Source organism: Argentina silus (genome assembly GCF_951799395.1).
Source record: "Argentina silus genome assembly, chromosome: 14".
In the NCBI taxonomy this organism is placed as follows: domain Eukaryota; kingdom Metazoa; phylum Chordata; class Actinopteri; order Argentiniformes; family Argentinidae; genus Argentina; species Argentina silus.
The window spans coordinates 9,450,662-9,473,381 of record NC_139668.1 but is presented as its reverse complement, the minus strand read 5'-3'; the positions used below and the strand labels follow the sequence as shown (position 1 = coordinate 9,473,381).

General features: G+C 47.2%; 1 protein-coding gene across 2 annotated transcripts in view; it reads right to left on the bottom strand.

Annotated features, from left to right (window-relative positions):
* The window catches only part of LOC310815097 (histone deacetylase 4-like), a gene marked incomplete at its 5' end in the record, with an annotated part of 41,686 nt that overhangs the window by 9,092 nt on the left and 9,874 nt on the right, over window positions 1-22,720 (bottom strand). The window contains 10 exons of one of the 2 annotated variants that reach the window (XM_083684726.1): window positions 1,911-2,107; window positions 3,289-3,469; window positions 3,873-4,004; window positions 4,114-4,223; window positions 4,365-4,493; window positions 8,353-8,471; window positions 9,875-9,998; window positions 10,987-11,137; window positions 12,811-13,103; window positions 22,044-22,115. In XM_083684726.1, the coding sequence (XP_083540852.1) occupies window positions 1,911-2,107; window positions 3,289-3,469; window positions 3,873-4,004; window positions 4,114-4,223; window positions 4,365-4,493; window positions 8,353-8,471; window positions 9,875-9,998; window positions 10,987-11,137; window positions 12,811-13,103; window positions 22,044-22,115 (1,508 nt within the window). Of the gene's footprint in view, window positions 1-1,910; window positions 2,108-3,288; window positions 3,470-3,872; window positions 4,005-4,113; window positions 4,224-4,364; window positions 4,494-8,352; window positions 8,472-9,874; window positions 9,999-10,986; window positions 11,138-12,810; window positions 13,104-22,043; window positions 22,162-22,720 lie in introns of those variants that run through there. The other variant, XM_083684725.1, reaches the window with a different exon arrangement.

Below are 22,720 nucleotides of genomic sequence, written 5' to 3'. Positions count from 1 at the left end.
GTACCAGTACATGACCAGAATAAGTTCTCACCAATTTAGACCACTAGGATAGGACTGGGATAGGTGTAAGCTATATGTAGCCCAATGCTACGCAATATGCTATGTATTTTCAACATATTGCTTTCGTCCATCCAGAGCATTTGGTGGAGTCGGTCAAACTTGCGCCGGTCACTATTTCTCCTCACAAATTGTTCCTTCCAGTTATTTCACGCACGGTTCATGCGCGTAGAATCCAATCGCACACATATTCGTTGACAGACACCTAAACTGGCCAATGGAGTCATTCTTTGGAGATGGAAAGGAACTGTCTCTGATTATACAACACATTCTTCTATCAAAATTGTGCCAAATTGGCCCAAAATTAAAATTGTGTCAAAATGCCCCAAGTACAGTACTTGTTTTGTTGGAGTACTCAGGACACAACGCTAATTTCAAACACTGTTCTAAACACAGCTCTTGGTCTTGAAAGGCCCACCACAACACATGAATGGTACAACTGCCCCAGTATGAGACAACCTCATTGCTGGGAATAGGGCTAATTGGATCACAATGAGAAGTTTGCATTCCTCTGTTCTGCTCCATTCTCCCTGTCTCCAGTGTGTACGCTTTCATTTACTTTAAATGGGCGGCTTTTAGATAGGGAACACTCTTTGAACTCTTTTTCAATAACAAAATTAAGCTCGTTAAAGGGAGAGAGAAAAAAGGGGGGATATTATGGCAGGCCAGTGATTCAGAAAGGCATCCCAGTCTCTAGAGGGAACATCATTTGGCAATGAACTATGTATGTATGTGTGGTGTGTGGTGTGTGGTATGTGTGTGTGTGTGTGTGTGTGTGTGTGTGTGTCAGCATGTGTTTGTATACAGTATGTAGGTTTATGCGTGTGTAAATACTGTATGTCTGTGAATAAAACATACATACTGTACATAGCATGTAAGTGTGTGTGTGTGTGTACATAAGAGTGTGTGTGTGTGTGTGTGTGTTATTGCCAGTTCTGGCAGCCCTCGGGTGCAGTGGCTCAGTGCCAGGAGGACAGCATTGACGTCAGAAGCCTCGCCAGCTACCTCATCCCCTGGTCCTCCTCTCCAAACAAGCTGCTCTTTTTCCCTTTTTTCCCCCCATTCCCTCGTTCTCTCGCACCTTCCTGACTGATCTCTGCTGCTCTCCGCCTTTCACACTTTCACTGTGTTCTTTTTGCTTTTTGCTTCCATGCAAAGACACTCTTTCTTTGCTGAACGCAGGCGCGCACACACACCTGTAATACTCAAAGCATAGTGAACTAAAATTTAATTTCTGCAGATCTACCCAGGTGAAATGCCAAACACAGTTGACATGGCAGGGAAAATACCGACCCAATTCCCTGAGCTGAAGTCTGAGTGAGTTTTGCTATCTGATCCCTTCAAAAATCTATCTGACCTCATTTAAAAGGTAACACAGTACTGTTCAGAGACAAAAAGTACTGTTCAAATAACGTTCAGAAAACACTGGATTCAACATTCCGCCAATATTACAGTAACAGTGACCCAATGTTGAAGACCTGTACTCACACCCTAGGGCATAAAAGTAGATGAAGAGGAAGGGGGGGAGGAGAGGAGATCCCTCGTTTCATCCACCCACCTCTCTTCCAGTTAGTATGAAGACAGGAGCAAGACAAACAGAGCACAGCTGGCTAGTTCCTGAAAGACCATATTAGGACAGCAGCTTCCACTGTGTTGCCATAGCAACATGGAAATCAAATCAAATGTACGGGGCGAGCGCGCACGCACACACACACACACACACAGACCTTTCTCCATTCAAGTAATGTATCTAAATGCTAAACTCTGCCTGCCCATTCTTGTATGCACAGTATACACACGTGTGTGTGTGTGCGTGTGTGTGTGTGTGCGTGTGTGTGTGTGTGTAGGCCTACCTTGTTAATGTGCAGCTGCTGCTGCTGGAACTGCTGCTTGTGTTTCTCCAGGAACTGTTGGTGCTGCTGTTGGACCACCAGCTGCTGTAGGGCCTGGGCGTTCTGGGGCAGGGGGGCCGACTGGGTCCTCCCCAAGGGACGGTGCTGACGCTGCAGCTTGTGGATGGACGCAGACTGGAGGGGGAGGCCACCCACACCTGGGGAGACCGTAACATACTACTTTATTTATCTCCTTAGGGCAATGAGTTGAGGGCTACATGGCACTTCATACTGTACATGATAACACACACACACACACACACACACACACACACACACACACACACACACACACACACCTAGAATAGGTGCAGCCATACCATAGTCTGACCTTGAACACATTCACCCATATGCCTAGAATAAATTCTAGACATTGAGAGCTTTCTTATGACTGCACAAATGATGACGGGAACACATCTAATAAACCAGAAACACCTGTCAAGCCAAGTGTCCCATCACTTTTGGGTACCCTGAAATAGGGGGACTGCGCATTAAAACGTTGTTTTTTTTTGTAATTTCTGAATGGTGAAACCAATATGTACACGCATACCAACAAATAAAAGCTGAGAGTCTCTACTTTAACCTCATAGTCATTTGATTTAAAATCAACTTTTGGAGTGTAGAGCCAAAAGAAGAAAAAATGCACCACTGTCCCATTACTTATGCAGGACACTGTCCATGTATGATGTAACAAACCAGTAGTTAGCTCTGTAAAAAAAATGCCTAGCAATTGAATAAGAAATAGAAAAAATAGATACAAGAAAAAATAGATACAGAATCTCCTTGTGCCCTAATTCACCATGTAGACTCTGTCACCAACCATTCACTTCTCTGTCCAGCACCCCCCCCCCCTCCCCGCCCCCCCCCATCCCCCCACCCCCACTGTCTGAAAATAGCACTGAGACATCATTCCCATTGGGTGACTTAATGGGAACCGCTGTACAAGAATACAATATGGCCCCCTCTCACTCACTCCTCTCACACTTGGTCCTGTGTGTTCCATTGGTGGCTCATTAACGCTCGTTAGTTTGAGCTGATGAATGGGAGTCTGTCAATGGGTCTCCTAGACTGGGGGGACGTGGGGGGGGGGGGGGGGGGGGGGTGGGGGGCTATCAGGACAGCACACAGTGTACTGGAACACTGCCTGTGTCTGTGTGTGTGTGGAAAAAAAAGAAAGAAATTTGACGTTTTGTTCAAAACGTTAGCGTTCTGTTCTTGTTCAGGAGTTAGCCTGACATAAGTCTTACTCTTGGTTTGTAATCCATCGATCCCTCCCACCCTACCTCCCTCTCCCTCTCCCTCTTCCTCCATTCACCAGCTAGCTCTGTAATTCCCCCACCATGTGCAGCAGCAGCAGCAGCAGCGGTCTGCTCCAGAAGCACCATGTGCTGCATCAGTGGGCTGTGCCTGCCTGTGCCCGCTCCGTCGCCCAGGTAGGGGGAGAGGTGGCCACTGGGGAGGAAGGGGGGGCTAAGGGAGAGGGCTGGCTGTAGAGCCCCGTCCTGTTGTGCCGATGTCATCTGTAGAGAGAGATGGGGGTAGAGGGGGTCAGTATAGAGCTACAACACACAGAACAACAACACAGAACTGTTCCCTTGAACTTTAACCTGTCAACTTGGCAGCAGAGCTGATACTCTGTGGCGTAAAAACCGTGGATGATGGAATGGGAGTAAGAACAACCAAAGCAACGGTATAAAAGAAAAAGGGCGAGAGAGAGAGAGAGGAAATGTCACAATCTTGCTAATCTAGTTGTTAGCTAACTAGCTATTCCTTGGTTTTTCTGACAGTTACTGTTAAGAAAATGTAGTTAGCGAGCAAGCGAATGTATCCTGACTGATCCCTAAGACCAAGGGGAGATGTCTGAGACGCAGCCAGAGAGAGAGGGAGGGAGGGGGGGAGAGAGAGAGAGACTGACTCTCTTACGTTGGAAGCAGCGGTGCCCGTGGCGGTAGCAGGCAGGCCCAGGGTGATGTTGGGGAGGGAGGGGTAGGTGTAGAGGGACAGCTGACTCACTGGTGTCCCATCACCACCACCCAACCGCTGGGCCAGAGATACCTGGAGGACACACGTTGGTGGACACACACACACACAAAGACAGTGAGCCCTGGTCAGAATACCCTGTGTGTGTGTGTGTGTGTGTGTGTGCGCGTGTGCGTCTGTATACCTCAGTGCTGTTGGAGACTGCCACAGTGATGCCGTTCTCATTGGGGATATTGTTGAAGCTGTTGTTCGGGGAGCTGGGTCCTGATCCCGGGGTACTGTTACACGCAGAGTCTACACAACACAATCACCACAACACACACACAGTCATCAGTCACCGTATCATATTTCAGACGCCAGACTCCAGGTGCCATTGCATCACTTGGCGACTGCTTGAAGTTCAAAATGAAGAAGGTGACTGACACGGTACGGTACCTGCCATGTCGAGCGAGCGTTTCTTGGCGGTGGTGACGGGGCTGTCTCGGCGCCGCAGCAGGGGGCTGCTCCGCCGCTCGCTCACCTTCTGCTTCAGCCGCGAGCGCAGCTTCAGGTTGGGCTCCGATGCTACCGGAGAGAGAGAGGGAGAGAGAGAAATAGAGAGAGAGAGAGAGAGAGGGGAGAGAGAGAAATAGAGAGAGAGAGAGAGAGAGAGAGGAGAGAGAGAGAATACAGCTGTGGTTAACTGACATCGAGACACACACAGACACAGACTTCCAAATGTCCAAAAACCCAGTGAAGTACCACAGTTTTAGGACCAGGTTATGAGGGGGAGATGGAGAGGCAGTGTGGGAAGGCTAGTTGTCAGGCCCTGGCAGATCAAGAGATGGAGCTGTTAACCGCCACTGACAGGTGTGACAGCAGCCACCAGCCAGCCTGTCATGTTCACACCAACAGTGTGAGCTTTCACTGTTCCAATATCTCCTGGGTTCGCCTCGCGTAGCCACCAGTAGGACAGCTCTCTAGGAGCTCTGTCAGTGCCACATACTGAGGGGACTGGCATATCACATAACAACGTTGTAGTAGAGACTTGCTTTTTTTAAGGCATTTTATACTTCCCAAGTCACATTCAAAGAAGAAGAACAGTGGATTATATCTGCGCCTTCTTCTCAGTCCTTACCAGTATAATCAGCCACCAGGTGCAAAGGGTTCATGGGCAAAAATCATTCAAGAGGGGCTGCACTGACTGGGTGATTTCACTTTGATTTCCCTCCTCTTGGGTTTTCCAAAAAAAAATGCAACCGAGAAGGAGACATTGTTTCTGGGAGGTGTAGCTTGATGTACCAGCCAACGTATCGTACGGGGACTAGAAGTGAGAGTGGGAGTGGGAGTGGGAGCAAAGTAGCTCAAATTTCAGGGAGCCGTAAACCAATGACACCAATGAGTCTCTTTGTCTGTCCATTCAGTCAAATCTCACATTCTCTCATTCTGTCTACTGCTTTCTCTCCCTCCCCTGTCTAAAATTAGAAAACCACAAAAAATAATCTTGGCAGCTTCCATTGCTGATGATGATGATGATGATTCAACATTGCCGACACAGAGAGTACCTCCCTTCTTTAGGCCAACGTAAACATTTTAGAAACACTATCGATGGTATTGTCTGGTCCTGTTAAGTGGGCCTCGCATGAGACCGAAACGAATGGGGGGGGGGGGGGGGGTTCATCTATCCTGATACAATCTAACTATTCTATATACCCATGCATTCGCCGGCGGAACCGCCCGTCAGAACCGTATACGGTCATCAACCCGTAAAGCCGTGGTAAGCAGTGCTCTAGATAAGCCGGATTAACATCAACACTTTACTAACGACTACAGACATAAGGTATTTAACCACATGCAGGGTTGCTATAGATGTGGTGTACAGTGTAGCCATGTGCAGTGGGCTCCGTGACATCTGAATAGATGGGGTCCGTGTGCTACTTCACAGTAGGCTCTGTGTTCATTGATACAACCATGGAGAGATACATTAGAAGACCTCTCCCCCCGGTGAGAAAAATCCATTTGAATGGAGGGAGGGAGGGAGAGAGGGAGAGAGAGAGAGAGAGAAAGAGTAGAAGGGAGCGAGAGGCAGAAACATAGGCCAGGGTCATGTTGTTTTAATCAGTTCTTCGGGCAAGGTTCTTGTCAGTGTCAGAGTCAAAAAAGAAAACTTGTAAATTGCATATTGATACAAACATGCCTTCTCAAAGCAGGGGGAGCAGCACAGAATTCCATATCCCAGCAACCTGGGATAACTGGATTAGGTTAGATAGAGTCTACATCATCTCACTTGTCCTTTATCTAGCCAGTCACTTTTTCTCTCACTTGGGGCTCCCGCAGGAGTGTGTGTGTGTGTGTGTGTGTGTGTGTGTGTGTGTGTGTGTGTGTGTGTGTGTGTGTGTGTGTGTGTATGTATGTATGTATATGTATGTGTGTGTATGTGTGTGTAGAGAGAGAGAGAGTGTGTGGGGGGGGGGGGGGACAAGAGAGCGCTGTTGGTTCCTTTCACAGTTGCTGGGAGCTTTGGATGCCAGCCTTCTACTTTATGGACAAGCGATGAAATAAGGGGTCTTCTAACCGGAGGCCAAGCTGCCATTACCATAAGTAAACCCCACAGAGGGCGTCATCACTGAGGGAAAACATCTCAGAGAATCTCCTCAAAACCTCCAAAAGGTTCACTCACACTGGGGAGATGTTCTGTAGCTTGTTTAACTTCCCCACTCCTCAGCCCAGTGTAGTGGATGTGGTGGCAGTGGGCAGTGGTTCAACTGTAGATCTATCGATCGATCTGAGGGCACAGGGCTTTCATTCTCTCCTCTCCTTTTCTCCTCACATATCCCTCTGCCCTCTCTTACTTTCCCTCTCCAACTCTCTCATTCCTTCCTCTTCTCATCTCCTGCTTTCCTTCTCCTCTCTTTACCCCCTCCCCCCTCCTTCTGGTCCCCCTCCCCTCCTCCTCCTCCTTTCCCTCTCCTCTCTTTACCTCCCTCCATCCTCCTCCTTTCCCTCTCCTCTCTTTACCCCCCTCCGTCCTCGTCCTCGTCCTCCTCCTCCTCCTCCTCCTCCTCCTCTCCCCCCCCTCCTCCTCCGTCTAGTGGAATGTGGTTGCAGTGGCCAGTGTCAACTGTGGTCTATCTGCAGCCTTGGGGCTTGAGTCAACATGGCAGGGCTCTGTTCATACCGGCCTGCCCGCTAAGTGAATAATTATACTGTAAGAAGACCGCCGCTTCACGGCTCAACCGCCCCGACCGTGGTTCACACACTGTCTACTGTACTGGAGAACCTCGGAGAAAAACTGCCAAGGCTTTAAAACTGGCCTCCTTTTTTTTTGTTTGTTTTTTACTGTACATTCGAGCGGGGGGCGGGGGGGGAACTCACTTTGAGGATGATCCATTTCGAATATGCTGAAAATATTGGGCAATTAAAAAAAGGGGGCTCTTAAATATGGTATTTACTGTATGTTGTGCCGCAAAAACTTGTAGTTCACAGATCTGCTTTTGGTGTTACTGTACATGATAGCATTACCATAGATGGTTGGTACCTTTTGGTTACTTAAGATGAGGGCTGTAGCACCATCGATGGGTACTGTAGTTCTTTCAGACAGCCTTATTTAAAGAGATGCTACAGCATTTTTGTCATAAATTCTTTACCTACAATTAGGGCTTAAGTGTTGTCTGTATTGTTCACAATATGATGTTCGATATAATCGATTTCTTATCTCATAAGACCACACAGTCCTCAATTTATGTCCAACAAACTTCTGCAAAACAAGATTTGCTCATGGAATTGGGGAGATGTGCCTCTCTCTGTCCAATCAGATAAAAGGACTCGTTTTTGGCTCATAAGCACTAATTTGACTGAAAATATACAACATATCCTGTAGCATCTCTTTAAGGTCAGGTGGTTTTCCTGACAATGACCATGTGACCTGCCAAGGAAAAACTCTGGGTCCTAGTTATAACCTTTCTTGATCAGGAAAAACTCTTGGCCCAACAAATAAGACATAGAAGCTACTTGTTGCTTCTTCCAGTCAGTTGTAACTACTGAACTTAACTCCTCATCCACCTGACAGACACCTACGCACGCACACACACAGTACACACACACTCCTGCGGGAGCCTCTGACAGCCTGATTGGGCATGATTAATGGTGAGGTGCCCTAATGCTATCTAAATGAAACTAGGCATGAACCTGCATAACGTTCAGAGGAAAGAACTGTGGCAGGGCCAACATGTAAACATACTGTACACAGGCAGCCATCATGTCTCTGGTGAACCAACCCACAGACAGACAGACAGAGAGACAGACATGATAGGACAGGACAGACAAGTCGGACAGAAAAGACAGACAGACAAGACAGACAGACTATGGACACTAACCAAGATGGTATCAATGCCATGCGCAGGATACAGTACAGCCATGTTAAGAAAGGGAGAGAGTCTTGTACCTGTCTTGCGGAGGGGGAAGTCGTCTCGGGGGTTGTACATGCCCAGGACGGCGTGGTTGTAGGCCGACATGCCCGTCTGCGGAGGGGAGCTCTGGTCCAGAGAGCTGTGCTGAGTTTTCCTACAGGAACAAGAACCACGGTGGAGGTCAGTTTTACAGGTTCTGGAGATGAGTGTGTCGCCTACAGAGCCAGACTGTTTGGTAGTTAGCTGAGGTAAAAGCTGTGCGCTGGCACAGGTCCAAACCCATGTTCTGGTCTAGTGGACACACTCTGTGGTGTGTATCCCCCCCCCTCTCTCCTAGTCTGAAGGGCCATTAAGAGCTTTAAAGTGCTGAGGGACTGGACATGGGGAGGGAGGGAGGGAGGGAGGGAGGAACAGAAAGAAAGCCCTCTGTGGAGAAGATTCTGTTGTGTGTTCACTATTGCGCCGTCCCTACCAGGACATGGGCTCCATGGATCTATAATAAACACTCAAGGCTCCAGCATGAGATCTCCTCTCAACACGGCCAAATATCCTGCGTGTGTGTGTGTGCGCGCGCAATTTCATTCTGGTATTTTAAAACGCAATGGCTGTGTCTACAGAACAACCCTTGATCATACCCCCTAGGACTGATAAGGAAAGGATAGCAGTGTGTTAAACCTAAAGTGTTGACAACAGAGAAACAGACACAAGCCTCTGCAGGGTACCACTCATATTACCCTTGCCTAATATTGAACATACACAGCGTGTGTGAAAGAGAGAGAGCAGTCCTCAGGCCGGAGATGAGAGACAAAAAACAAACACACACGCACGCGCACACACACACACACACACACACACACACACACACACACACACACACACACACACACAGGCTCTATAATAAACACTCAAGGCTGAGGGTTCAGCATGAGAGCTCCTCTCAACACACCGAAATATCCTGCTTGAGTGTGTGTATGAGCGAGTGTGTGTGTGTGTGTGTGTGTGTGTGTGTGTGTGTGTGTGTGTGTGTGTGTGAGAAAGTGTGCATGTGTGTGTGTGCTTGATCTTTCATCTCCGCCCTAAGGGGCTGCTCTCACACACACCCACTCAGCATACAGCTGGCAGGAGAGGAGCAGGAGGAAGACACCTCACTGAAAGACCAGGGCCATACAGTACGTGACAAGCCACCAAGAGTGCCACAAATAGGCTTGAGTAGAAAAGATGTGGAAAACGGTCACGCTTCAAACTGTCCCCTGATTACATACTGTAGTACACCGTACAATCCATGACTTATTGAGAAATATTGAATTAGCACAAATTTAGGCTGAGTAAATTTAACATCCAATGTGTTAATTCAAGGTTTTACGATGTTGGCTATGAAGCACAAGCAATGTAGTGTAGGATACTAAGGATATGGTTATGTGCTTTATTCACATTATCTGGTTAAACATACAGTGATCATAACCGATAAATGACGACTTCCCGCCCGGTTCATTATAACAAAAACCAGAAATTAACCAATAGGTAGTCAGTCTGCCTGTTGTGGTGTACAGTACTCACCCGTACCAGTAGTGGGCATCGTTGGGGAGCCCCCCCTGGTTGAGGCTCCTCTGGGCGAGGGCTTTCTTCTTGTTCAGCACAAACTCCTGCAGTCGCATCTTGACCTCTGAACTGGCAACCGCACCTGGGAGGGGGGGGACACCATCATTACAGACACAAGCCCCTGGCACGCGACCCCCCTGAGCATAACACTGTCAACTCTCCTGTCCCCATCTAAATTCAACCTTAGGCCAGTAGAAGTCACTCCTGGTTCCACAAATGTTAGATTGGGACAACTTCTGTGGTAAAATAATAACAGGTAACTGCATCGACAGACAGTAGACGGATGTGTGAACATTCGGATGTCAATTAAGAAAGTGTGTGTTCTGACAACATCTCAAGTCTTTTTTCCTTGTTGCACCTTTTTTTCCTCCCTTTTCCAAGTGTTAACATGCACGTCACATGCATAACAAGTCACAGGGGCTGCTGTTGCTACGTGTCTGTGGAGAAGTGTTGAGAGAGATGCAGCAGGCTACAGGTAATAGCTTCGCTTTTACCCAAGAAAGGGTAATTTACTGTGATAATCACACAGGTTCAACCAAATGTAGATGAAAATACCAAATTACAGTAAGTGCCAGCTTGCCTTTGTTAGAGGGGAGCGGAGTGAGTCTGTAAGAGATACCATTGGACACACACAGCTCCCACTGCCCCATCACCGAGGACAATAACAGCATAATACCAGTGTTAGAAACTCATAGCTCCGTCTATGAATTTGAGAGTGGGTACATTTTCGCCAGCTCCATCCCTCAGCTGTTTACCAAAAAGAAAGTGGCGGGGAGATTGCTTTGTTGTTGTTTGAATCCCAGATTGCCACTTCAAGGAGCTGTAGTTTCAGCTTGATATTCAGTTTAACTCCCATCGTCTCTGATGCCAGACTCAAAGTGCTGCTGAACGTTCAAAATGTGTACGAGCCAATTACTTCCCGGAGTTACAAAAAAACAAAAATCAACAAAATTATGTTCTCTCACAAAAATAGAACATCCAGAAGCTCTACTTGGCATAGACTTGTGTTGATTTGTGCCCTATCAAAAAAACACGGATAATGATGGATAATGATAGCATTAGCTACTCACTCTCCTGCCCCCTCTCCTTGTTCTTCAGGAGCAGCAGTTTCTGCTCTCTCTGCTGTTTCTCCAGCTCCTGCTCCAGACGGTGGTTCTCCATCTTCCTCTGGTGCTCCAGCAGCTCCTGCTGATGCTTCAGGGCCAGGAGGTCCTGCTGGTGCTGGAGGATGGGAAGGGAAACACAACACAATGTTCCAAGGCGATATTCAACTAACTAGCAACTAATCCCTTCCCTTTCCCTAACTCCAACCCCAACCCTACACCTAACCATAGTAAATTGTTGCAAAATTTGAGCAACCCCAACAGGTTCACCTCAGGCCCTATTTACACTACAGCATAGCCCACTCACGCCATCCCCATCAAAAGACATCTATTTAATCTCATCCCCAAGCCCAATCACCACTGTACATATTCATCCACCGGGCACAAGAGTCATGACATGTTTACAGAAACTAGACCACTAAAGTCAATAGACTAATAGCCCCCTTCTCTGTATGCATAATTGGGTCTGCTACACACACACACACACACACACACACACCTCACATCCAGCACGCTAATTTTGCTAACCTCCTCAGCGGAGCGCCATGTGCCAATATTGGATTAATTCGATTGGACATAACTTTTCCTTTTTCCCCTTAATGTTTGTTATTTTCCTCTGGGAGGTTTCTTTCCTGTGTGCTTTAAATAACCGCCTGATAGGGAGGATGAAGACCATGTTTACCGTGTTGCACTACACTTTACTGTGAAGGGGAAAAATTCACTTCTCTACCTGTTTGTGAATACATTAGTGGGTTGAGGGCGAATGGAGGGTGAATAGGGTGTGTGAGAGAAGGGCAGCGGGCAGGCACGGCAAGTCCTTTGGCCTAGTTCCAAATGGAAAACACTGCTCTGTTCCCTTCCCGTCAAGGACATAGGAAAAGACGGATGCTTTAAGGTTTGGACTCCAGCCTGTCGGTGTTAATTGTGAAAGGAGCCCTCAAACCCCCACGAGACAGACTACAGGTACACAGAGAGAGAGAGAGAGAGAGAAAAGGAATGAACGAGTGAAAGAGGGTAAAAGAGAGAGAACGAGAGAGAGAGAGCGCAAGTGACAAGGATGTGCAGTATTTCCCCTTCTCCTTTCTTCTGTCCATCTCCTTCTCTCCCTCTCTTTCTCAACCTTCTGATATATCTCTGACTCTGACTCCCTCTCCCTCTCATTCTTACATGTCTTACGAATAGGCAGATGTGTGTGCTACAGCTTTTGGTGTGTGTGTGTGTGCCAGGGATGTGTTTGTGTGTGTGTGTGTGTGTGTGTGTATACAGCGGGTCGTGGTGTTATGAGGGATGTGTGTGTCCTGTACAGTAGGTCATGGTGTGTGAGTAAGGCGTGTGTGTTGTGTGTGTGTGTGTGTGTGTGTGTTTAAGTGTAGTTGTGTGTGTGTGCGCAGGCTCTGAATGGAGCTGATTGAGGCTGGGCCTCCCTGGCTGGGCTTTGCGTCACTCTCTGCCACCTAAGTGGTCCTCCAGCAGGCCAAAGAGGCCCTTGTGCTGCCCCTGACACCATTGAGAACTGTACCAGAGTCAGCTTTTAGGACTTCAATTCATAGACTGTGGCGCATATTTAGCCCCAAACACTGACCCAAGATCAAGAGTAGTAGAGTAGATTTAGTTTGCAGCACTGAGAAGTCAGTCCATATGAAATGTATGATGAATCACACACACACCTTGAGATGCTTTTGTATTGTACTAGTATGTGACCTGATGAAATGCATACCTAAATGTGCTCCTGAACACACACACACACACACACACACACACACACACACACACACACACACACACACACACCTGTACGTGCTCCTGGAGCTGGGCTTCGTGCTGGCGCGAGAGCTGCTCGTGTTGCCTCTGGAACTCAGCGATGAGGATCTGCCTCTGGATCTGCTGCTTCTGCTTGAGGGTCAGCAGCTCCTGCTGCAGCTGCTGCTCCCTGGCCGTGGCCTGGGGGGAGACCTGGCTGGACGGGGACAGGGACAGCTGCTGCTGCTGCTGCTGGAGGTGCTGCTGGTGGTGGTGGTCCATGCGTAGGTCCATAGGGATGGCAGCCGGGGGGAGACGCAGGGGCAGCGCCGAGTTGATGTCCACTAGAGAGGGAGGGGAGTCAGGGGGAGAGATGGGGGAGAGCATGAATCAGCGTTAGCCCATTAACGGTGCAGGTGGCTCTGTGCTGACTTGATACAGAGGACCGGTACCTTGATTTCTGCACTGGCACCACGTGCACGCAGGCACACACACACGCACACACACACACCTTATCAGCATATTGAAAGCCTTGATATCCTTGATAAATAACATAAGTCAAACACAGAGCACGGCACCTCATACAAAGACTGCATTGACCCGCGACAGAGAAACTCTGGTTGGCCTAGTCAACCACCCACACGTTACTGAACAGGCAGGAAGCCCTCCAATCAGACGGCTTCCTCTCATCAAATCTGAATAAATATTAGCTATTCGGGCCAATTATTTATCTACATGTTTACCAACAGCTCCGGAAAGCCAGACATGTTTGCGAGGGAACTTTGTCTTAATCACGAGGTAAACACTCGCTTGTTGCCATGCACGTACACAGTCATACTGTACACACATGCACAAAGTCACACACACGCAAGCGTATGCACGCACACACATACACGCAGGGAGTGTTATCCACAGTCAAATTAACACTAGGGCTACGCCAGTTAGTACCTTACACAATTTTCTTCAACCCAAAAACCTGTGAGGGGGCTTATTAATGTGTGGCACATTTCAAGTGTGTTTCTTTTGGAAGAAACAGCGTTGACTTGACAGCAAAGTATTTCTCCTGTTTTCATAAGCAGAGCACTCGCACACGCGAGCGCGCACACGCAGACACACACAGACACACACACACCTATGAGAGTACAGGTTGACTAGCCCACTCCCACACATGCTCTGTTGTGTCTTATCTTGTACACAGAGGGGAGGATGTTTGGCAAAGGCAGAGGTCAACATCATTTTAATTAAAGTGTATTATTATGATCCCAAACCACCGTGTGACCTGTGTGGCAATTAAAACAATTCACTCAAAAATGAACACTGAAAAACTCAAATTGAAAACAGCTTCAAAAGTCCAGCTTCATTCAAAAACAGTTCAACAGTTAAAAGGTGGAATACTATATTGGTTTTTCAGCCAAATGGCTGGCCTGCTACTTGTTTGGTATCAAGTTGAGAGAGCCTAGGGGAAATGTGACCACACTCAAATTTAATAAAGCTCTGACAGCAAGGACTAACAGTCCATGACATTGAAATATTTTAAAGCTATACATTGGTTATCTATTAATATATTGTGTACAAACAATAAAGACACACTTTTCTCTCCTGTCTGAAACCCTCCCCTATCATCCAGAGCACTCGTCTCACACACACACACACACACACACACACACACACACACACACACACACTCATGCACAAACAAACACACACACACAAGCTCTGCTACAATTCTGTCAATTAAGAATTTAAAGAGGGCCATTAATTGTTTATTCATCGAAAAATAAAAGCCTTTTTTTTTTTCTTTTTTTTTTTCTTTCTTTTTTTTTTTTTTCTTTTTTTTTTTTAAATTATTGAATTGGAATTTCAAAATCACTTGACCTCAAATCACTTGTGCATTCTAACACACCTTCCGGCACATGCAAGCACACCAACACCAGCTTCAGAGACAAGCATCCCTCTGCATTCTAGTACCGGTTTAGAGAGTGATACATAGAAACAGAGATCATCTCCTCCTCGTGAACACTGAGAACTACTGGTATGGCTCCATAGGGAAGCCATGACAAGGCTCCAACTGGTCCTGTTATTGTACCTACCCATCAGTGCACTGGTTCTGCCTCTCCTCGCCTCCCTTCTTCTCTCCAGACTTCTCTTTTCCTAACCTCCCCTTGCTTCTCTTCACACGTTCCTCCTCCTTTCCTTGCTCCTTTCTTTGTACGAGATACAATCGAAGGAATACTGTGTGCCGTATTGTATCTATTCAGCTGTAGAGTAGCAATTGTGCGCTCCTTTTCAAAGTGTCTGCCCTCTTGTCTTCCCTCTCCCTCACTCTGTGTCCCTCCCCTCGCCCGCTTCCCTCCTTTTACCCCTGGCTGTGTCCCTCCCCTCTCGCCTCCCTGCCCATTCCCTCCCTCCCTCCTTTCCTCCCTCCCTCCCTCCCTCCTGCCCTCATACCTCTCTCTCGGCTGGTGACATCACAGGGCAGTCTCAGGCATGCTGGCTGTTTATTCTGCAGCTCCTGGATTTCCTGGAACGGGCACCAGAGACAGAGGAGAAACAACTCTCTCTTCCTCACTCTCTGCAGTACCTTCATCGTTACCTAACTCCCATGGCCAGTAGAGGGGTGTACCAGCTGTGAAGTGTAAATGTGATGAGGTTTCCCCCTGAGGCCTACTGGACCCTAAAGGCCATCAGAGGGAAACTAATCGACCCCCTGTTCAGGCCTTCCTGAGCAGCAAGTTGTTAAATATAACAGATTGCCCGAGATTACCTACAACATCTAGAAGTGTGTAGAAAGTATAAGCATTTGAAAGGGTTTAATAAGGAGTCTCCAGTATTAGTTCTCTCTCCCTCCCTCTCTATCTCGGGTTTCAGAGTATATAATCTGCCAATCTTCACCAGACGAGCTGCAGTAAAACATATTTCAAAACAGGTGGTTTGCCAGGTTCAGTAAGCCACGTCTTGTTATGAGTACACTGATGATTATCAATGTTTCTAAGTACGTGTTTGACAATCCCTGTAGGCAAACACTCACCGATTCATTAATATAGAGTGTCTTGCAAAGTGTTTGGAATACAAGCTATTAACAATTACAGCTTGTAAAGTGTGTGTCTGTATACAGTGCATTCGGATAGTATTCAGACCCCTTAAATTTTTCTACATTTTGTTATGTTACAGCCTTATTCTAAAATGGATTCAATTATTTTTTTTCCTTGATGAAAACCTGCTCCAGAGTGCTCAGGACCTCAGATTGGGGCGAAGGTTCACCTTCCAACAGGACAACGACCCTAAGCACACAGCCAAGACAACGCAGGAGTGGCTTCGGGACAAGTCTCTGAATGTCCTTGAGTGGCCCAGCCAGAGCCCGGATTTGAACCCAATCGAACATCTCTGGAGAGACCCGAAAATAGCTGTGCACCGACGCTCCCCATCCAACCTGACAGAACATGAGAGGATCTGCAGAGAAGAATAGGAGAAACTCCCCTAATACAGGTGTGCCAAGCTTGTAGCAGACTTGAGGCTGTAATTGCTGCCAAAGGTGCTTCAACAAAGTACTGAGTAAAGGGTCTGAATACTTATGTAAATGTAATATCAGTTTTTTTATTTTTAATAAATTAGCAAACACTTCTAAAAACCTGTTTCGGCTTTGTCATTATGGGGTATTGTGTGTAGATTGATGAGGGGGGAAAATGAATTTAATCAATTTTAGAATAAGGCTGTAACATCATAAAATGTAGAAAAAGTGAAGGGGTCTGAATACTTTCCGAATGCACTGTAATAGGCCTGTATTTCAGTGTATCTGTGTGTCTGTTGAAGTGCATATAATCAATGGTGTAAGAGAAGAAAACTTAATGGGGGGGGGGGTAAATAAGGAGTAAATACAGTATTTACAAGGAGTAAATAAGGCGCCAGAGCCAAAATGTCGAGAGTGAAGCAGCCACACTGGTGAGCCATCATTCATGTTGCCCTGGCTTTATCAACCATGGTTCCGGGGGTTTAGGAAACCGGTTCACTTGAACTACAGAGTCCCCCTTTTGACATGGACTTGTTTCAGTGGCTGCAGTATGACTTCCCCAACACACACCGGGGGTTGTCTGCTTTGATGTTAAAGCCTGGTTAGATACAGTTGCTGTGCAGTTGGACGTGGAGGGGAAGGGAAACGTTATAGTTGTGTTCCACATGACAGAGTTCTGATGGATGGGAGCAGAGGAGCAGTGGTGGGGCAGGGGGGTAAGGGTAAGGACACACACGCACACGCACACCTCAATGCACTCCAGCCAAGCAGAGCAACAGGTATACACAACTAAGCATGCCAGCTGCTAAGATCACTTGTTCACTCTCTCCAATTGTGTTACCAGGGGTGTATCTCCATATCTCCATATCTCCTCTCCACCTCTCCTCCATCTGCACTGATCTGAGAACACAGTACAGCAACATGGTGAGGCAGGCATTTGCTTTGACCCATCCTGTTCTTTCATGTCAGTGCAGAATGCAGATGGAGGAAAGGAGAGGAGGAGAGGAGAGGAATCCACTTCCAACTATTGGGATGTAGCCCAGGTTCAGAGGATGACGAGGAGAACAAGTCAAGTCATTTTGGACAACTGGCCTATATGTGCAGTCTCCAACAAAAGACACGAGACAGAGAAATGTCCATATCTGCTCTCTGATCTCTGTTTGGTCAATCTATGACGTCAACGCTTACCGCAGGTTTAAAGATGAAACTGATAACACAAGAGTGTGCCCCAGCACACCCAAACAAAAGGCAAACGTGCAGTCCTGGGTGTACACAGTCGGTCTACAGCACAGAATGCCCTCTCTAAAAGTAGCTAGCTCTTACACAACGGATAGCTACCTGCATCACAGAAGGATTGGCTGGGGAAAAACACAGGCATTTTCCAAAGAGCTTAGATTAAGAACGCTTGTCATGGTTCTTATGTAAATAAAGCAGTCTCCTCAATTGCACTCGCACGCATTTCTCTGAAGAAAAACAGATAAATTAATTCTGACAACAGAGCAGGACAGGGTTTTTTTCTGAATGGGTCTGACATACAACTTGCTCAAAAGAGAAGGGAAAAAAAAAAAAAAAGAAGAAAAGAAGAAATAAATGCATCTCTCCATCTCAGTCCGCTGTATGAATAAAAAGCCAGGAGATGAAAGGGGGAGTGAGAAAAGAGAGCGGTAGAGGGAGAGCTTCACTACTCTTTTTTTTTTTAACCTCCTTTTCTTAACCTCCTCCTCATGGGATAGTGGGGGGGGATTGCTCCCAAACATGTGACTGATGCATTATTAAATATTGATTATGGGTTATTCATGGCACCAAAGCCTCCCTCCACCAATCCATATGCACAAGCAGTATACTCCCCCCTCCCTCCCTCCTTTCTCTGTCTCGTTTCCTTTCTCTTACAGTCTCCTCATCCATGTGCATGCATCTTTCACACACTCCATTTCTCCCTTCCATTTCTTGCCCTGTCCTTCCTGCTCTCCATCTCTCCTTCTACCACCCTCATTCCATCTCTCTCTCTCTCTCTCTCTCTCCCCCTGCTACAAATCACAATCTGTTTACGAGCCCTCAGGCGCACACACACACTGCTCCGCCGGCTCCTATTACAGATCTACTTATACCAGACAATGCAGCGGCAGCGCTCTGATTTAGAGCCTGTTTATCCGTGTAGATGTCCCTCTGTCTGATTGCCCCGGCTGTATGCTCGTTAGGGCTAATAGATGCCTTGCTGAGCCGAGCACAGCTATGCTATGTTGCTACTGTATGTGTGTGTGTGTGTGTGTGTGTGTATGTATTTATGTATGTATGGATGTATGTATGTATGTATGCCCTATCAGTAAGATTGGGGGGGGGGCATGCTGTTATTCGCAATGTTTGGAGATGGAGTCTGTTGGAGATGGAGACTAGGGGTGGGGTGGGGGGGTTGCTTTGAGGCCTTGCAGTAAGACAAGTGGGATGGTGGTGGTGGTGGTGGTGGGCTCAAATACTTGAGCTGGAGCTAGATGAAGACCCAGTTCAGTAGGGGGTCCCCGGCAAGGAAATCCATGAACCAAAACGAGACAGGGAACAGTGGCTCATCAATCAGAGACCATCAATTGGCCAATCTGTCTGTCTATCAGTGTCTGCGCCAGCAGCCGACAGCTCAGATTACAGATAGAGGCAGTGGGGTTCCTCTGTGTGTGAGTGTGTGTTTGTGTAGAGGGAACTCCTTCTGTGAAAGAAACACAGGGGGGGAGAGAGAGAGAGATAGATAGATAGACAGACACAGTGAGGGAGAGAAAGAAAGAAAGAAAGAAAGAAAGAAAGAAAGAAAGAAAAGGTAGACGTGTCTGTGTACAATGAGCCTGGCTCATCCCAACATGCTCGGGCTTGTCGCAGGCCTCCGGGTGACGTCAGACCCCCCTTATGCAATGGCGCAGCCCAGGGGAGGGAGGGAGGGTGAGAGGTGAGAGAGAGTTCGGGGTGGGGGTGGGGGGACCACGGGACGTGAGCAAGTACACCTCAGCCAGCAAACGGATCTACAGGTGCCCGCACGTCATTTCATCACAGGGGACGAGGGAGAGATGGAAGAAGGGGGGGGGGGGCGGGGGGTAGAGATGGAGAAGAGAGGGATGAGACGTGCAAGTGTGCGATACAGAAGAGAGAGAAGCTGTGCTGTTCTACACGTCGGCAGAATGTTGATAGAAGCAGTCTGGCGGATCTCAAAATGAGAAAACATCGTCACCTGTGGGACAACTAACGTGTCGGCACAATACACTTGTGGTAGGAAAGCAGGGGTCTCCTAACTGGGGTTTTAGTTCTCTACGCTCTTCTCTGAACTGTACACTTCTGCACTTCCATAAGATTGGTGTAAGGCACAAGTGCACACTTCAGGGAAATGGGCGGGGAATTGGAACGCAGGGTAAGTTATCTGCTGTATAAGCAATGGTTGGGGGTTGGGGGGGGGGGTCTCCTACTGTTTTGGGTCATCTGGGGCCTCATTAATAAGATCTGCTGCTAGTTCCTACTTAAGTTGTGTGAATTGCAAATAAGCATATTTCAATGGGCTTAGAAACCCCGAAATGTATGCAGTTCAAATAAAATCTCCACATCAACTTCAAGGTTCATGGATTTATATGGATCCTATCAGTCACAACAGGGGGGAAAAAATGGGGTGGTGGTGGTATACTGTAGTGTATAAACACAGTTATGATTAACACACAGTTATGATCTAAATAATCAAGATCTTCAACAATATGATTTTAACATATAAAATCACTACTGTTCTTTCAAATGTACCACAGAGAGCTTTGTTTATTCTATTCTATGACAGCAATATTTTTGGTAAAGTGGTTGATATAAAAATGGTTGATAATAAATGACAAATAAAACTCCACAATTCATTGTTGTCATGATTTGGGCTAATGTCCATTCAGATTGCTCTTTCATTGGGCGAGGTGTTGTCTTTGCTGCGTATCAGGATTCAGACGCTGCACGTGTTGACCACACAGGGGGAGAAGGTTGTGTCGTAAACGCCACACCACAGACGCTTTACACACATTGGTATCGGGTTACAGAGCGGTCAGGAGCCATCGGAAATACAGCCGTTTGAAACGTGAGACCAGATCTAATGTGAGACTGCATCCCATCCTAGTAGATGTGCTGTACAACGCTAGCCACGAAAAGCTTTTGTCTAACCGACAATAATTTTTACTCTGAACAGAAAAGCATAGCTAATAACAACAGCGTTTTAGAATGTGTGTGTATTTCTTAGATCTCCTACACACCCGCTGCAGTAAATCATTCAGAAAACCAATTTGGAGTTCCTTAAAAAACGACTCTGGATGCTCACTTGCAGAGGTGACGTTTTAAATTGAGCCCCACTGGAACAATACAAGTATTTAAAACCGGTTTGGAAAACATTCGGAGATCGACCTTTGAAGACCTACTGTACAGGGAGGGAGGAGGGTCTAAAAACCTTGTGCCCCATGCAGCACTTCATTCATATGCAAATCAGGGTCTCATCACTTATACTGAACAAACAAAGCTAGCTGGCTCAATTATTAAAGTTAAAATTGTATCCATTACCAACGGTAGTCACAAACGGAAGGATGGCGTGATGCTCAACCAACACTGAAGAACTGTCCATCGTTGCTATAGATTCAGTGACATTTTGCTTAAGTCCCTTTTACCCAGGAGTGTTCATGAGAAACCTGGGTTGCCCTTTAACTGTATCTAAGACAACCAACCCCAGGATTCTCCTGTGTCAGTGAGGGACATTTCAATATTTAATGGAGTAACCGCAGGCATCAACGGAAAAAAACAACAACACGTAGATGATCAAAACAGAGATGTTCCAGTCCAAGAGGAGAAAGAGGGCTTGTTTTTGCCTGGCAACCTGTTAACACACCTGCTCAATACTGCCTCCATTGACATCAAGAGGAATGAGGAGAGGGAGGAAGGAATAGAGAGAGAGAGAGAGAGGGAGAGAAAGAGAGGGAGAGATGGGGGGGGTAAGGACAATAACAGAGAGGTGTGGTCAAAAAAGACTTTTCATGCTGGGGTGTGCAGCCCATGCTTGCACCAATCACATGCTTTCAATCTGTGTAGGGGAGTGGACAAGTGTATACTTCAGGGAAAAGGATAGAATTGGGACACGGGGGGGGGGGGGGGGGGGCTGTGTATGTCTGTATATCAAGCATATACGAATTTTGAAATGAAACTAAAACAGTCAACCAGTCATTTACCTCTCTCTCTCATTTTAATCTCCCTCCTCTCCTCCTTAGTTAGCATTTCCACACATGAGTTATTCAGAGAGCTAAATGAAGACGCCGCTCTGTGATAACATGATTCTGTCACAGCACAGCAGAGAACCACATCCTCCAGCATCGAGTGTGGTTTACAGTCCGAGGTCTTTCCACATGAGGCCGTCGGGCCGAAACGTCAATGACTTCAAGAATATGAAGAATAAATCACGTAACAGTTTGGAGATGCTGGTTATACTAAGAAAGCTAAATATGGAAACTAAACACCACTTGACTGGGACAGCTAAATCTGGGGGAAATCGCTTAGAGAGTCTGCCCGGCATTAGGCTGTGTCTTTTACCTGTGGGAATGTGGTATACACACACACACACACACACACACACACAGCTGTACAGTATTCTTATCTGTGGGGATGTTGTTGTTGACAGTGACACACACACACTTAACATTACAAGGCTGTACTTTCTACTTGTGGGGATTGTTGACAGACAGACAGACAGACAGACAGACAGACAGACAGACAGACACACAGCTCTGTCTCCTACCTGTAGGGATGTGGTTGAGGGCAGATGTCTTCAGGACCTCCAGCGGAGGCTCCTTGCCCAGGAGCCCGCCGTCTGTGGGAGAGAGAGAGCACTCCGCTTCAAATATGGTCCGCAACATTGAGCCAACAGCCTTCCAGCAACCCAAACCGACCCGGCTTCAACGCGACGAGACTGTTCCCGGTATAGAGCGTGGCATCGAGATGACCTAACCAAGCGACAGTTTCTCCACCGCTGACCTAGAGAGCCTGAACGACTCCATCACAGGGAATCTCAACAGGGAACTCATGTTCTGGGCGCCAGGGGTGCTCTGTGCCCTGAAGGAGCGAAGTCGAAAGGCAGGCAGACTGGGGAAGCGGCGTTCATCAGACAGTGTGTGTGTGTGTGTGTGTGTGTGTGTGTGTGTGTATGTATGTGTGTATGTGTGAGAAGGCTGGCTGTTGAGCTCGACTGAAACTGGCTGTGCTCAGCATAGCAAGTGTGAAAGAGAGAAGGGGGAGAGGGATAAAGAGATGGAGAGAGTGGGGTGGGAGAGAGAATGAGAACGGCAAGAGAGAGAGGGGGGGGGTTGAGAAGGAGAGAGTGGGAGGAAAAAGAGAGGGATAGAGAAAGGTGGGGGAGGAGGTAAAAATAACCCCCTTTGTGTATAACAGCACATGCAAGCACACACGCGCACATAA